Below are 18,137 nucleotides of genomic sequence, written 5' to 3' on the forward strand. Positions count from 1 at the left end.
CGAGAAACCTTTGACGTAGCGCTAACATAGAGAAGCTCTGACGTAGCGGCACACGTTTTCGCGAACCAAGACTAGCAAACCTCCGACATACCGCCGTCGATACTATTTTCACTAGCTAGCCGTAGAAAGCTTCTGACGTACGACCACGTCCGGCCGGACCAAACCATCTTCTATACAATCTTAATTTCTTTTTCCCGTTCGAATAAGTTCTCCTAATTGAAGTTTCTTGTCGTGGACAAAACTGTCGTTGTATAGCTTGCTAGAAAAAGTTACGCGTTTCCGTATACGACGAAACATAGCTTGTAACCTATTTTTAGAAAGCTTGTTGCTTTCGCCTTCAAATTTGCAGGAATTTTTCTCTTATTAATTTTTAACGAGATTCGCGCCAGAATCGATAAACGAGGGAATGGCATACTGTGAATACCGAATCGTTGCACGCTATATAAAAGTTTCGTACGCTATGTAAGAATTTCACGTGACGATACTACGTATCTGATCCTGTCATTGAAAGGTAAATGAGTTTTAATGGAAAACAATTTTAACGCGACCATAAGTCGGCAGGCGTTCCTCCAACGAACGACCCAACCGGTAAAACCGTTAATCCAATGAGCAGGCCAACCAACTGATCGCGAGGATCAGGGACACCGCGCTTATCGCTAAATCGAGGAAATACCGTAGAAACGGCCGACTACGCTCGAACACCGTTCTCGAAGAATCCACGATTAGGGTACAGGGTTGGTTAAACGACTATTTATCTTATGTGTTTACTACACAGTAGAGTTCGATTTACGCGAATCTCTCGAAGGACGAACAGTGTGCGTAACCGGAGATCGGTGATTCACGATTTTTCATTCAAGTAATTCAAACTTTACGTTTAGATCGGTGGATTAGCGTTAATATTACAATTTGTTCCGAGTAAATAAAATTCTACCGTAAATTTGACGCTGCAAATGCGAAACCATTGAAAACGACTGGTATCTGATCTTCTACTTTAGCGATTAATAAAAGCATGCATGAATGGTGATTATTATAGTAACAGAATAGTGTACAGTATACATCGGTGAGAAAATATTTTCGTAAACGAATTTTGACGATGGAATTTCTGTGATAGACGATACAGTGGATCTTAGTCACAGAATATAGAGAATTTGAGTAAAATGTTTGGAGCTGACATAAATGTAATTTACGCGAACTGAACTTTGTCGCTATCATACGGTAGTGGAACGTTACAAGGATAAAGATTGTAGCGTGAAGTGTTAACACAGAGATATTGGTACGATATTCGAATTTTATTGCAATTTTCTATAGTTTGACCTTAACGGACCGATATCTGCTGTCTCCGTTGCAAAAATTCTGCGACGTCATTTGGAATACCGAGGACAGCGAACTTGTACAAATCTGAACGAGAAAAAATGTATTACCTTGGTATGCAGGCCCGAGAAGAAAGTGCGTCGCGGCGCGGAGTACGACGACATGTTGATCTTGTTGACGACCATTGTCATGGCAGCACGAAAGCGTGTTCCTTCGTTCGATCGATTTCTTTCGTTATCTCGGCTTTCAATTGGCACGCAACTCCTCGTTCCGTGCCAGCGTCGATGGTCTCTCACTCATTCGAACAGTCCACGCGTCTGTGTGTGTCCATATGTACCAACCAACAACCCCGAATAATCACTGTCTTCTTTCTCTCACATAATCGAATAACATAAACGAGCTCTAAAAACGCGTTTTATCCAACGTGCTTCTCTCTCTCATCTTTCCATTATTTTTAACTGAAATATCCAAATAAAATTCACTTATATATGGAGAACGTAAGCCCGTAAGTATCTTATCTTTCATAAGAATTAAATACTTTTCTGCCACTGGATACACGGGTATACGATTCAAAACATGAACGACTTTGAGAACAGCGCAATGTAAGAGACACGAAATATCGCAGAGAAGCAAAAACCCAAAGTGAGAACACAACGGAGATGAAGTTCGCGCGGCACTGACGGCGGCGCGCGGCGCAGCGCGGTATATAGTCTCCCCACTACTCGATCGCGCGACCAATCGGACCGCGGTTCGGGCGCGCGCCAACTCGGCGGGTAGATACGAATAGTGGTGGTGTATCTGGATGAGCGGCAGTCTCGCCGTGACCTTCGAACTTGGAGGGCTGTGTCTAGCGCGATGCAAAACAGCCATGAGAAGGGATAGAGTGCCGATCATTGGAGGCTGTTGGATGGAAACGATATGAGAAGAGTAGTGGTAGGGCAAGAAGGCTGGAATATACTCGAACTACGAGTTCGAACGACCAGTAACTGCTTCCACGGATCCCTCCGTGTCGCAGATTTTGGATTACAAGCTATTTTTTTAGGGGTGCCGACCATACCTAACTTGGCACGGTGGTAGAAGAATCGTTGAAATTTTGTCGATGTCGCTATGAAAAAAGGTCTCGCGTCGATCGAATAATATTTCGATTCATTTCGCGTTCGCACGCGATATCGTGCACAAAGATTACGATAAAAGCACGATAAATGTACGTTTGTTGATCTTGTGATATTAATGTCACTTTAGGATGAAACAAAATTTGTAATCTTAATATGCCGTGATTGAAAATGAAAATAATCTGTTAGGTTCGAAGAATGTCTTTTAAAAATAGCCGACGATAAGTTGACAATGTTTTACAGAGGCCAAGGGCATGATTATTAACGTCGTTACGCCAATTTAACGTGATTAATATTAGCGTGGATAACTAATGCTACTAACATTTTCCAACCGTTCAAAAAACGCATACCCAATCTAAAAATCAAATGAACGGACAGCTGCAACGTGGAATATTGAATTTTAAATTTATTTCTACGCAAAAGTCAAGAAATGTGACTTATCGTGTTTTTCACCTGTAGCAATCTTTTAATACGACAATCGTTTCTTTTTTTTAATTTCATTGCTCATGTAATACGATGATCAAAGTATCGTCAGAATTCGCTAATATCATCAAAAAGATTTTTTATTAACCGAAAGTTTTTTTTACAAGAAAGAAGTGTTAATTAAACGATTCGTTCGTGTACTTTGCATTTGAACGCGATATTGTACAATTGAAGCGTGCGTTTCGAATCAAGTTTTTCTTATTGAAATTCTTCTTTGTTTTTTAAAGCACGGAACGTGCTAATTCCTTTAGAACCAAGATTCAGTCCTTGTTCTTTGTGCGAATTCAAATAAAACGAGTATCCTAAACAGTTTCAATATTTGATTTTGAGTGGCTCGCGGGCCGGTTTCTACGTCAGCGTGGGTTTTGGCACATCTCGCGAATCCTTCGTGGCGGATGCATAAATTCGGCTGTATTACCGCACACAGGGTAATAAATACGCTGCACGTTTCGACTCCAACGTTTCTGCCATATTTTATTTAAAAGCGTGTCATTATTTCGTTGCGTTACATCACTTTAAACCTGACACAAAGTTGTTAACACATCCTCACAGGACGCTTTACGTTGATTCGCTTCCTACTATTAATAATAATTACAGATTATTAATAAACGTTCAAACATCGATAAAACAAAATATTTAACTTCGATCCTATAAAAATTCTCAGACGGATAATTCGATCCTCTCGACATTCGATTAAAATTGAAGATAAATCACAAAGTACGCCTAGTTCTCGTTGCATCAAGCTAATGACAGAATAATGTGTTTGTACACGGAAATGTTCAAAAGCCGGAAGCCTCGGTGACAAGGAGAAGGACGGGATCGTCGTTGGAAAGTTAGGATTTCTAACTCTAAAAATTTACATGGAAACTACCAGGTCGACGACGAATGGAACGGAAAAAATACAGTTCGCCCGTGAATACTTCCATCTCGTTACGGATCATGTAATTGATAGCCGTGCGTCACAGGCCGCGAAGTAGAACCGTCACCTTGCCAACAGCGATTCTGGCTGTTGATTCTCCTCGATGATTAGCCGCGACTTCCACCGGGTACCAGGTCTGTAATTTTCTGTGGCAACTTGTGCACGCGGTATGCAAACGAATGCCACCGCCTGGGAACCCGAGAATCTTCGCATCTCTCCGAGGCTTGCAACGTTTTCTATTTGCAACTATGAACGCTCGATACACTCGGTTACAATGTTGGGTATCGAAGATTGCAAACGACTTTTGACGCAGAAAAGTCTGAGAATGACACAATACTGTAATTATCGATGGTCGAAGTATGAAATTTATAGCAAAAGTATGAAAGTTTCAAATATTTGGAAAAACGCGAAAATCAAACGTTTGGAAGAAAAAGTTGCTCGTTGGCAAAGGTTCGACGAACCCTTCGCGAAAAGGGCGCCATCAGGTCGGAAAAATCTCGACTTCTGACATTGGCGAGGAACAGCTGTCCCGGTGTAGCTGTGAAGTGGGAATGCTTAAAGGGGTCAAGGACCGACGATGACGAAAACCACGATTGTCACTTTCTTGGTAAAAATCCGGAAAGAAATAATCCAGGAAAAACATCGAAAACGGAGCAACTAGGATTCTGTAGAAACGTGAATTGAAATTTTAAATTTAGATTATGCGGTATCGCGGTGATAACGTAATCGCCGTTTGCGATAGTATCAAGAATTTCTTACCATTTTTGAAGGAATTTGTCGCATTTTTAAATTACGCAAAGAGTAAAAGAACACGTTGAATTTAATTTTTTACTTTTATTCGATTATCAAACGTGTCGTTTTAACGTTGTCGAAAATGTATCACCATTTCTAAGAAATATGTAAAATATGTATTTAATGTTTCAAGTTAGCGGGTAAAGCAGACGATAAACATTTAGCTGAATGTTTAATAATAAACTGGAAGAACGAGTATCGAAGCTGTTTGCTTCTCGGGAACGTGGTGGAGGAACACGTCGCCTTAGTGTTTCTTTTCATAGTACCGTATAAGTTGACTCACGATCAGTGGGTCATACAAACCGGAAGCGAACGATCGGTCCATTAAACGGAAACGCTGAGAACCGCGTACGAATTTAACTCGTTTCCTCGAATCAAAGTCGTTCGGAGCCTGGTTTTTATTCCAGAATCCGAGCATTCGGCAGATCTTTCGCTTCTTTGAAAAAGAGGAAACCTTGAAACTGTGGAGAAAATGAGTTTTCTATTTTGAGGACGATCTGTAGAAGAAACTCGGAGCTTCGCAGCAATATACGAATTATTAGATATTACCGTCCTAATAAAATACACAAAAACATTTTCAAATTTCAAGTCAAACAAATTTCATAATTTCTGTTAGCGTTATTAACAATTTTTATACCCTGCAAAATTTTCAATACTAAAATTACGTACATCTAAATATATATCTCAATAATCGCTATAACAATTGCAATTAAAATAATACGATGTTCTTATTTCTTATCGCAATAAAAATTAATATTAATTCCACGAGAAGAAGATCTGCGAATTTTCAATAATCGTAAGAGCAAAAATTCTATTGTCCGCTCCTGATAAATTTACTAATTTTACTAATTTTAATAAATTTGACAATTTGATAAATTTGTTGATCCTAATGTAAAAAGAAATTTGCCAAAAACCGAGAATACTGGTGAATTATCGGTCGAAATTATTCGACGACAACTATTTCGACAAAGCGATTCCCTCGGGGGCGCTGTTTCATCGGTTCACCGTGAACTTTGACATAGTAAATCAGAAGCAGGCGTCGGTGAATCGTGCTCGCCCGCGTCCCGACGCCATTAATTTCGCTCGGAGCACGATGATGGAGCCTGGGGGTTCCTATTTGTGACCACGCGAAAAGAAAACGACCTGAACGCTTCAGAGGGATCGCAGAAGGGAAAAGAAACGAGGGTACGTGAACAGGCATCGGCGTCAAGGAGTCGCGTGTAAATTTATCTTCAAGCGAGTTGTACGCGAGCCTTTCTTCGTACGCCGAACTTTCTGTCGATTCTCAACCTTTCACGAGCTCCAACAACTTTACCGAGTTCGTTGGCCATGGTTGTACCCTCCATCAAAATTTTATCCAAACAGGATACATTTTCCGACGAATGATCTACAGAATTATGTATCGTAGGATCTTACTACAATTAGTTTATTTAAAATGGATTAAACAGGTGTTGGTTAAATAGAAAACGATGGTTGTTTAACGTGAATTAAATACAATAACGTATTATAATTAAGACAACTAAAAATCTCGTCGCCGCGGCTCCAACGCTCTCTCTCTCTCCCGCGGACCACACTCCCTCGACAATGTAATTCGTATTCTCTGATTTGTCGAGATTTACACTCTCTGATTTCTCAACTAACACCGACTGTTAATTCGTCTTTCTCCCTTAGCATCCCTTTGTATTTTCTCTTAGCTGCACCACGCACGTGTTCCGCAACCGCTCGTGGCCAGGGTCGCGCAGGCCTCTTCCGCGTAACTATTCGATCAAAGGACCGACGATACATTGACGGGTTTTCTCGCGACATTGTTTATGGTTCGCACGGTATTAGGCCTTTCGTCCACGATACTACAATATTATACAGATAATCATACGTACGTATTGTACAACGTGTGCATACAATGTAACGTATCTCTGGAATTTCTCTGAAACTGAATCGAACAGAGATTTACGATTTAGCGTACCGGTTATGTAAAGCAAAGACACTTTAGAGATTTTATGCTGAACGTTTCATAGAATCGTTGAATTTGATTCCGCGGTGATCTTCGTTTGCTGCGAGTGGATATTAAATTTTCATACTTGGACTTTTCTACGTACAAATTCCTAAAGTTCTGATTTTTTCGCAGAAATATCTCTTAAAATAAGAAACCTGTATCGGTTGTCGTAACGTTATCGTCGTTGAAGATACACTAAGTAATTTAGTATCGAAACGTGTCATCTCATATCGGGAAAAAATATCACGATTGTCGGCGACGTGATCGTTGGAAACGGTGCTATACGAGACTAGCTCCAATTAAGAACGAAACAACAGCCTTTGGCATCGTTTCGCGGTATTCCAATTAAAATTGCAAAATCCTCATCGTGACCACAAATGTCCCTTTTGATTATTTTATCAAAGAATTCCAGTCGAGATTCCTGCCGTACCCGGCAAGTACATGGTAGCGATCGCTACAATGTGTACGGTGTACATGCACGCTCGAAGCGATCGATCAACCACGACGATTATCCTGCTGTTTGTGGCACGTAGACGTTTTCACGCGTTCGAGAAAAACGATCTTGATCGGCGTGCCGACGGAAATGGAGAGGAACAAAGAGGAAAGAAGACGAAACGATCGTTAATGGCACGTAATGCGCGCTATGGACGCGAATTATCCGGCGTAACTGTAATTTGCGCCTTTTTTTCGCTCCTACTCCTCCCCCTGCGACGTCCCTCGCCATGGATCCGGCTGTTTAGTTGCGTAATGCTTGTGCAATAATTACCGATGTTTGAGCAATTGACCGCCTCCGGCGCTACCGTGCGTATCACGCCATGAAAATGAAAAAAGAAAACGTTCGCCAGCCGCTTCTATCGATCTTGCGAGATAAACGTGAAGTTTTGATAAACGTTCGGTAATCTCGTTAACTTGGTCGATGATTGATAAAAATTGACACGACCAGCCAGCCAATTTGATCGTATCGCTCTGTCATGGAAAATTGAATATCGATTTTTCTTGAATCGTAAATCGATGGAGACACGATTATTCTCCGTATGGGAATTATTCGCAGATTATCGGAGATAGGAGATTACGTTTCGTATCGGAAATTAACAGCAATTTTTAGTTTTTCTTTCCTTTTTTTTTTTTTTTTAATTTAACAAGTTTCTAAAAACCTTGAGGATTTTCGGATGTCAAAGGACTTATCTGATGTTCTAACAAATCTTAATAGATAAACGCTATATCTATTTGCTTCATTTTAAACAACGGTCGTTAAACAATTTTGCAGAACTGCTATGAGAATTGTTAGCGATTATTAAAATTATCGTAACAAATCATTTTAATCGGAAAGGACAACTAACATAGAAAAACCGAAAAGAAATAAAGTATTCTTTTCCTGAAAAAAAAAAAAAAAAAAAAAAAAAAAAGGAAAAAAAGGAAATAGAAATCCAGAAGAAGCTGCTACTTTGCAAGATTTAAATGACATGTAAAATCCTCGCGTTCTTTTTAAGTTTACGAAGCTGTACGGCGTCGAAAGTGTCGCGCCAAAAATACGGGTGAAAATGGCCGATTTAGCTGGAAGATTGAGTAGCCGGAGTGACTAACGTCCTCTCGGTTAATGGTTCAATTGTTCGGTTCGCTTGGCGAAATTTAGCGAGGATACACGCGAAAGGGACTGGAGAGCTCGCGTGCCATTCGCGCGTGAATTTCTCGCATCGGTCGCGTGACAAATTGCCTCGTTAATTCGATCAGCGCGATTCAATTTATTCACTCTGATCGCGGCTGATTTTCCGCTAATCTCGCGCCATTTTGTAGACGTCACTCCAATCATTTGTTACGGTGTACACTGTGATCTACCACGTGGAAATAATATTTTCATGATTTTTCATACCTTCTGCACAAAGTGTATTTTTATCAACGTACCGCGATATATCAACAGTTCGAGAACGACATGAAAGAATGCAGCGGGGTTAACCGTACAAGCGGACCGTGATAAATAATTCGCTAATTTTTTATCTTCTGTCAAAGCAATTACAGAAGATACTTTCCACGCGAAAACTTCATCCGCGATAAATATACCTATGGTAACCTCGTTTTTTTCTTTTTCAATTAAATATCCCAATAGTCTGACAAAACAACAACTCGACGAAAATAGCGAACAGCCATCGTCTGCCTATCAAAATGCCAAAAGCAAATTAAATCTTTCTGTAAATCATAATAACCCGCGTTTAAACATAAAAATTAATTAACGACACCTACCAATTCGCCTAGTAACCGGTTCCAGTAGTTGGAGAAAAAATTAGGCGAACACAACGAACGATATATTTAACGTATAAACAAGGATCAAAGATTGTGTGCAACAGTGTAACACATTCGAGGGGAATACCTTGTTTTGACGGTCGCTTGGCGAACGTTTCCCGTTGGCGAATCACGATTAAAAAATTGGCAGCGAGACAGGTGCGTAATATAACCTCTAGAGCCCGCGGTGTCGGTTGGAATTCTGCCAAAGTTACGCAAACGCGTTGCCAACGACAGCGAATATTCAAGTATGATCCGGCTCTGCCAAAACGCGCAAAGAATGGAATCCATGGTCGGCGAAAAAACAGGCCTCCGCCATTTGAATTATTCGAAACACGATGGAAACTCTACTATAAGCGTTTAAAAGCACTTGCAGTTTTACGAGGTAAAGGATATCGTATATTTAAGAAGAAATTTCGAAAAGTAGTACTGCTTTTATATCGAATTAATCTTCGAACGTTGTAGAACGTCCTTATATAGATATAACGCAACATACGTGTAAAAATTACTGCGAATAAATAGAACGTCTGCTAACAAACGAATCATTTTTTATTTTTTGCATTATCGCTCTAATGAACTTTAAAAGTCGTGGCGTTCGATCAGCAAGATAAATAACTCATCGTACTTTCACAATTAGTAGTCTACTGTAAACTGCAGTTATTTTCAAAACATTTTCTTCGATCAAAAGACAATTTCCATATCAAAGTTCATCACGTAATCAAACAATTCACTGTTTGTCGATCAAAGTTTCACATCATTCGTGGAGCAACAAAAAATGAAAGAAAGTTGAAGAATACGATTTCATAAGAAAGTGTAGATCGCAAAATCATCTTCCTTATTCTCCTCGTTTTCATCTTCGATTTCCTCTTCTCCGTAATACTCCTCCTCTTCCTCCTCTTCCTCCTCTTCTTCTTCGAACATCTCGAGAATAACATCTTCAGCACCCTCGGGGAAGTACTCGTCTATCATCGCTTGCGCCTTTTCATCGTCTTCAGTGACGAAATACGGCTCGATGCTCGCGAATGACAAAAAAGCATCGTCGCTGATCCTCCGGAGGATTATCACGAATATCTCGTTACCAGTTTGATATTTTGCCTGCGTCAATGTTCTTCGTTTAATATTTAATCTTCCAATATTTTATACCGTCGTCGTACGTATAGCAAGAAACGAGAAAAGAAGATTTGATCTTCAACTGGCACTGGTCAAGATCGCGAGCAACCGATTCAAATTATATTCCAAGTTATATTACTTATATATCGATATTAATTTTAGAAACAATCGAAAATAAAACATAATTTAATATAATATAACAAATTAGAAGAAAATCAGAAGATAACTTTATCCAAACTGTTGAGTTACTAACGACCTAACGATATCAATTGAGAGTTAAGTAACCTTTCTTTCGAAATCTTCGGGGCTGGACGCTATTCGCTTGGCTATCGGTGGATTATCGTACTCGAACGCGCCAAAATATTCGATCGCGTCGGAGTACAATGCGCATGTTTCACGGACGACCGCGAACTTTGAATAGTAAAACTTGACGGCGCAGAAGGGAGCCGGTGGTACGGGCTCCTCGTAGGGGTGCACTAGTTCCATGTAATTGGAGAAGAGGGTCGTGTACACGTGTACCTTGCTTCTGGCCTATAGAGTTGCGAGAGTAATGAGAGCTGTTGGTAAATGTATATTACTTCGCCTCGAATAAATAATCCTCGGAGGAAACCGAGAAACTTTGTAGCCAACGTAATTAATAATACTTTAAGTAACTAATAAACGGTCGTAAAGAAGAGTCGAGAGGTGAAAAGTTTGAAAGAAAAAGTACATATAAAGTGAGTGATTAATTGCTATTCGTGTATTCTAAATTTAAAAATACCTGAGGAGGCACCCAAACCGCGGGATCGGTGCGAGGAAAATCCTCCTCATCCTCGGGATCAGGTTCATGAACGTACACGTACCTCTCCATGTAAGACTCATTTGAGGAGGAAGGAGCAGCGTTAGGGTGTATCAGTGGAGTCGTGCTGGTTAACAAATGTATCAGATAATCTTCGACATCGTTGATCGCTCGCGTCGGACACCTTTTAGTCCCTTTAGGACATTCGAAGGGATAGGGTACAGGCCAATCAGGATGAGGACGTCTACCTTTCAATCTCATCGCTATCGTTCTACCGTCCATTAATCCTGACATAGAATAATCGAACAATCACGATATAAAATTAATTGTAGTTAAAGCGATGCCACCTGTAAAGTCTTGCGACGAACACCAAAGTAGATCAATGGTTTTTCATTTCTCCCCTTTCTTCTTATTTTGAAGTTTGCAATTCTATTTTTAAACACTTCCTCGTAGCCAATGTTCCGCGTATTCCGCTAAACAAACAGTACACTCGAAAATGTCGAGACGAAATTTTAAGCGAAAAGTTGTAGTCAAGACGATTCAGCGAAAAAGAACCTACGCATTTATAAGCTTATTTTCCACAAAGTTTTAAAGAATTCCTACCGATACTATTATACTATCGATAAATAATTAGTAAAATTCGATAAAATATAAAACCAAAATGTAACGACAGAGCTCTCGTATAAAACATTAATACGTAAAGACAACTGTGTATAATCAATTTCGGTAAATGCGAAGGTAATAAAAAGTGAAAGTTCTGAAGGGGATATCGAAGAATTTAAAAAGTCACCTGCTACCAGTTCTTTCGTAATCTCTACGTTACTCTCAACGAACATCTTCTCGATCGTTTCCTCGTTCAATTGCACACGAAGCTCCTCGAGCACGTCGAAATTTTGTTTAAACAGCGTGTTGATTAGATCGAGGTACGGAGGGCACTGGTACTTGTCCCTGTGTCGACCCTCTTCCTTGAACACCCACGGATAGAAAACCAGAGCGGTGACCTCGCTCAATTCGAATATCATCTGTGCCAGGAACGTCTCGTACATCTCTCTTTCCTCAGCTTCTTTCTTGGCACGTTGTTGATCCTCCAACACTTTTCTTGTTTGCAACGGATAATTTTGCAATAAGCCGCTAACCATTATCCACTAACCGTACTCGTAGCAAAACTGATTGCTATCGAAATAAGCTTTTATTCAGATGAAAATTACGTTTCATTTGTTAATCGACGTTATTTGATCTGATATTTTGTCTTCGACAAAGATATAGGTATTTGTTACTCGATTTTATCAGGAAGATAATAAACGACACGTGCAATTTCTACGTCAGAATGACAATATCACATATTACGATGTGCAAACGTAGGTACATTCCATTTGATATTTATTAAACTGATAAAATCGAATTGTTTCAAAACGCGTCTTACATATTCAATAATATTCAATATTCAAAAATTTATTTCTAGTTCTCATATCATTACTTTCGGATACGCTTTTTTCTTACCCTCGCTAAAACAATTATTCCTCCCCTTTACGTGTCTATTGTTCTCATTTCGAATAGAAATATGCTCAAACCTTGCAGGTATAATTGTTCAAAAATTATGTTGAAAATTTCGAAAATATTATTCGATGGTTGACGATAATACCTGATGGCTTCCTTCTCTTGCCATTTAACTTCTTCCTCGGGTGTCCTAGTGCTCACATCCAGCACCATTTCCGGTTCTTCTTCGTTCTGCACCCTTTTGATCTCCGTTACAAGCAGTTTTCTAAGCTGCGGGCAATTAGCACCGAACACAAGGTTCACCATCTTGCCGTTTTGAAGGAACATCCAGACAGGCTCGCTTCTGCCGCGAAATCGTTCGAGATCGCCGATGTAATCGTTCTTCACGATCGCGTAGTTGATCGTGTCACCTCCTATCTCTAATTTTACACTTCGCAGGGTGCTCACCATGGCGATGCATGGGCCACACCATTCGGAGTAAACGTCGGCGAGAATTAAACCCTTCCGACTTAACAGCTGTTGCCAATCATCCTCGGTTTCCACTTCGACTTGCAGCTGAGTTTGCTCTTTTCTTCTCGCCATTTTACAAATACGGTATTCTTGGTAGATTTATGTGGCGGCAATTTGTATCGAGCGTCGATAGGTCGAAGCGCGCAAATGTCGTTCCGACAAATTTAGCTGTCAGTTCGTAGCAAGTTTCGATCGACAGGTTAGTATCGTATAGGTTAATGACGTGTTTAGCATCGTTTGTAATTAGACTTGACAAGTCGGAGTAACGTAGGTTAACGTCTAGAATTATTTGCAGATATTTTCAATTTGTAGTTACACGTACATATTAGATCGTACGAGTTTAAAGATATTTAAATCAAACCGCGTGTACAGCTCTCGTCTAGTTTGGTTTCACGGTCATTAGGCAAGTCTCTTTATGTTTCGCGTCAAACGACGACTTATTCGAAGTAAAACTTTCGGAGACACGATAGAACGATAATTTCAGGCATTAACAGCTAGAACGAGACTGTCGCGCGTTCGTAAATTGCATTTTACCATACGTAATACGTATATACGAATTACAGAGTTAAATTACACTTCACGGCAACAATTCTCCAGCATTCCCACGATTAATCGCGTTTAATTATGCCAGAAGCTTGTAATCGTCGCTTACATCAAGAAAACCATTCGTTTTCTCGTATAAACCAGACGATTGATTGGAGACGAAGGTCTGGATTAATCGTGGCCACGTGATTTATGTCCACTGACATTTCCATCGTCAACGACGGATGTGAACGATGAAGGAACTACGCGTGTTTAACGACGTGAATCTCGCATCCTGCGGACGTAAGGAGAGAAGCGCGAAGAGATCGAGGCCGACGATAACGCGTCTCGACGACGATCTTCACTTGTCGTCGCAGCGACCATCCTCTCGTTTAGTCTTACGCCCCTAATTCGCGGTCTAGCCACGATAATTAGTACGTTCGCGATCCTACATCAGCAGCTACGTTATGTGACTGACATGTCTTGTTTTTGTTCTGCCAGTAATTTGTGTTGCCTTGCGCGAGACGAGTGACGTTTGAGACGCGTGGAAAAACTCCGAGAGAAGACCGGCGAGTTTGTTGCAATTTTAGCCGGTTTTTCAGCGAACTACTAAAATGCTCTAAATAGGACGTTTAGAAGAGGAGATTTGCGTTTGCTCTTTTCAACAGTTTCGCCATTTCTCTTTCTCCTACGTTTCTCCATTTTGTTGCTTGGACCAGTCGAATTGAAACGTTGAATTTTAATGGAGATCGACGCGTTGCGTGACTTACAACGTCGAGGCATACCCGTCGTATAGATTTTCTAACAAATTTGACTGGAATTCAGAATTTCATTTCCGTTCTTGGAACGAAGGATTTTAAAAGTTATAAATTACGTGTAATATTTCAATAGTTCGCGATGGATATAATATTACAACGGATAAATCACCATTACCATATGACATGCGATTATTAGAAAAATCGCGCAACGAAAGCTATGCGAATTTGTTTTGTTCGTGATTTCGATCGATATATTTAGCTGTTCTATTAATCAAGTTTTTTGTATTTTATAACTGTGGATCTGACATAGCTACGCATAATAACGAAGTATGCGAAGGCATTGTATGCGCAGTTGAATATGAATCATCTATCGATTTCCATTTAATCGAATGAATAATTAACGCTGCATTCATTATATCGACACGCACATACTAACTACAATTATTCTGTAGCTAACGAAAACTAGAATGTCAAAAAATATATCAAGACAGTGCACGTGCTCATAAATCGATCGTATTTTTATATAAAACTCCAGACACATCCGAAGAAGATATCAGCAAGTATCAAATATTAGTAAAAATAGAAATTATACGATAAGAGGATTTTCACCTGATTGATGGAGTTTTCGACCTGTTTGCTGAGTAGTCGAAAGCGCTTGGAATTTGCCACGGTGTGAAAACTTTGTGAGTTCAAACGAGTTCATTTGATCGAAGCGAAATTCGAGAGGCACTGCCATTACAAAATATCGAACACAGAAATTGCGACGCTTCTTGTTTTCATAAGGAGAAAAACAAATATTTCGAAACGTTAAAATCATTTTTATTCCAGTAATGATAATAATTCTATCCTGTATCCTCTGTAATATAAATCTATAGTAATTTATAATAATTTACGATAGAAGATGTACAGTTGAAATAAGATCGAAGAAAGAATTCTCCCATTTTCAGAAAATACAGTCTCTAAGAAGAATATTTGTTAACTCGTTATAAAATTCGCAAGTGCCATTGCAAATTATTTTTTAACTGAAAGCTACATCGTATTACAGACGCGTTTATAAAAATGTCATATCTATAATCGTTCTTCGATATTTGCATTTAATAACGGACACAGAAAATAACACGAAATTATATAACGATCAGAAAACAAGCATAGAGTTACGAAAACAAAGAAGATACAACTAACCGCGGTTAATTTCTTCAGTTTCACGCGACATCGAAGCCGCTTTGGTCGCACTTATCTCGCGACTCGTCCGCGGAAGAAAATTGCGTAATTGTAGTCGCGATACGCTCCATCCGGTCCGATGTTCCGCGAATAACGTAGTTCAATTCGCGGTTCGAGTTCGAGAAAACACAACAACGTTTCTAGATACGAAATGAATAATTCTTTCCAATTGAATTATTCTTCGTTAGCTGCTTTTCAAACGTACACACAAACCTAAATATAATACCTTGTAATAGCACGATTTAAAAGTCTTAGATCACCTTTCTTGATAATTCCAGTTAGACTCGTCTTTAGATTGGAAAATCATTCTTAGATATTCTGACAGTTGCGTTATTTGTTTGCAACTTAAAAATTCGACTTGGATCATTGCAACGATAGGAGATCAGAGGAGAACATTATGGAATATCTACTTCAACGTGGAGATATCTGGTGGAAGGGAAACAAGAAATTATAAAAGAGAAAATTAATTGTTTTTAATATTTTGAGAACGATATAGTAACAAATGCCGGACGATAGAAACGAAGAACATCGACTGAGCGTTTGATCGAATTTTATCGTAGAATTCTTAAAGGGTTGATTCCGAAATTTACTAACAAGATTCCAGAGAATGTTTTCACGGGATCTTCGACTCGAAACAGATTTCCAACGAAAATAAGTTGACAAAAAGATTCGAGAAATTTCTTCCAACTCAAGCAAAATGACTCGAAGTACAGTTGCTTCGATCGTTTACTTCCAAAGTAATCCCAGGGATCATAAAGGAATACATATATAGCCCCAAATGAAAGAAACTCTGAAATGTTTACAAATCAAATTTTCTATCAACACATAGACCGTCGCAAATGAAACTCCAACAAACTAATCAAAATTCTACGCTCAACTCGTAGTTACGCTGCTTAAGACGTATACCAGTAGACCTCTTCGCCTCCATTACGCCAATGTATCAAGACCCATGACTGCAACAGTGACAAAAGTACTGAATCAGAGAATTTCCTCGCGTGGATCATTAAATTCGCTGGTGCATATAAACGCCAATGAAGAAACCATGACAGACTAGGTTCGTTTCAGTCGTCGTTATCCTCGATGAGGCAAGACGATTAAAAGCGTCGTTGTCGCGACATTTCGAACTGCCCTTTCGGCTGTGACACGTCCTGGTCCCGACGAAAATAAACGGTCTAGGCGACATCCTAATTAGCTCGCGTACACGGCCCTCGTTAACCCTTTGAATTGAAACGAAGAACTTCGGTATTGCTTCGCTTTGTTTCAATCGTCAGCTATCAAAGGTTGCGCACCTTCATCCTGTTGCAATTGGGAACGCCGCACTGTGCCGCCAAGTCCATCTTAATGAAAGTAGCGAAAGGAAGACGAATCGTTGGATGTTAGAGAATTAATTCCGGGATTAATAACGCCGGTGGAAACCAGCAATTTGTAATTTTTTAGAGATATTTGATAGATTTATATGGGTGGAAATTTTGGGGCATTTAAGGCTGCGATTCTCCTCGATTCTTCTACGCGTGCTTTCTTCGCGATACTTACTTCGTAAAAACACGTGGAATACATCAAGTATATAGGATATTAAGTACACAAAATATTCGATCGAACGATCGATATTTATATCTCGTACTCTGCGTTAACGTTTGTTGAACGAATTCGATTATGCGATCGCAAGCTGATTCAGAGCGGTTAGTCGATTTAAATAACCATGTTGAGACCCCGACTGATTTCTGGCGTCAACTGTGACCTTCGCTGGCAAGGCGGAAATAACAAAAATTCGTAAAAATTCTTGGCTTCGCTTGAAATTGAAATAAACATGAATTTAAGTTCTTATAAATCACGCACAGTGCCTCGCGCAACGTACAATTATTCCATCATTTGCAATCTACGATAAATTTCTTTATAGCCTTTTTAAAAACCGATTTACACGCTTCATCATACGTATTTCCACCATCTCCTCTAAACAAACAATAAGATCGCCATTAAACCAGCACAATCACCACCACCACCATCGTCGTCGTCCTCGTCGTCGTCGTCGTCGTCGTCGTCGTCATCATCATCATCATCATCATCGTAAACGAGGTTCTCTAAAGTAACCATTCCGTAAGAGGTTCATCTAGAGGCGCGGGAAAACCCATCAAACCCGCGCGAAAAAAGAAATCACTCGACGCTGGCCGCTCGGTCCTCGTCGCGATAGCGTATGCAAAGGGGACGCAAGAGCACCGATGCCGCAGCTATAAAGACAAATAGTAGCGAAACGAGCCCAACGAGGCCTAACGACGTGTATTTGCATCGGTCATTAAGACGGCCGAGAAACCGCGGCACAGGACGGACAAAAGGATACCCGCCGCTAAAGTAACGCTTATCGCCGCTCGCGAAAGCGCATTTTCTTGCGTAACACTGGCTCTTGACCTCTTCTGCCTTCCCTTTTCTCAGCCGTGTTCCCATGTTCATAAAATGTTCATGTAGCTTACGGTTGGACAATGGTCTATGCGGTTAGGTGCTAAGCATTTGATGGTGCAAGGATTCCGAGAGATTGTAAGGTTGGTTTTGTCAGTTTCATGGACATTCTTAGGATAGAAATCGCGTTAAGATCGGGTCTGACTAACGGATAGGTCATTTTTCAACTTTACCGCTCGTTTAATTTATAGAACCAGCATTTTGTTTTTGCAATTACCGAAAAAAATTACTTTGATTATCGATCATCGACAGAGCATCTTGAGTAGCGCTTAGTTGAACGAATTCATCTTAGAATGTATGATCTAAGAGTTTACTGGCTTTATTAAAGTAAGGGTGGATCTGCATAGATAATTGCGAACAAGCGTGAGTTTTGTGACTTTCGGTTCGTACATTCCATTCTACA

The 18,137-nt window shown here is 40.0% G+C and overlaps 2 protein-coding genes across 4 annotated transcripts in view; both read right to left on the bottom strand.

Moving 5' to 3' along the window:
• Positions 1-18,137, bottom strand: part of Sarm (sterile alpha and armadillo motif) — a 135,904-nt gene that overhangs the window by 66,703 nt on the left and 51,064 nt on the right. Inside the window, exon 1 of one of the 3 annotated variants that reach the window (XM_072000436.1) lies at positions 1,422-1,994. The exons of the other annotated variants lie outside the window; for them this stretch is intronic. Within the exon in view, the coding sequence (XP_071856537.1) occupies positions 1,422-1,502 (81 nt within the window). The 5' untranslated portion in view covers positions 1,503-1,994. Of the gene's footprint in view, positions 1-1,421; positions 1,995-18,137 lie in introns of those variants that run through there. 3 annotated transcript variants of the gene reach the window in all.
• Positions 9,492-13,136, bottom strand: LOC139985771 (uncharacterized). The gene is made up of 5 exons (XM_072000498.1): positions 12,418-13,136; positions 11,566-11,873; positions 10,758-11,062; positions 10,283-10,528; positions 9,492-9,982 (listed from the first exon to the last, which is right to left on the bottom strand). The coding sequence occupies exons 1-5, from the start codon at positions 12,852-12,854 to the stop codon at positions 9,689-9,691; spliced, it is 1,590 nt and encodes a 529-aa protein (XP_071856599.1). The 5' UTR covers positions 12,855-13,136; the 3' UTR covers positions 9,492-9,688.

The sequence above is a fragment of the Bombus fervidus genome, chromosome 3 (genome assembly GCF_041682495.2).
Source record: "Bombus fervidus isolate BK054 chromosome 3, iyBomFerv1, whole genome shotgun sequence".
Classification (NCBI taxonomy): domain Eukaryota; kingdom Metazoa; phylum Arthropoda; class Insecta; order Hymenoptera; family Apidae; genus Bombus; species Bombus fervidus.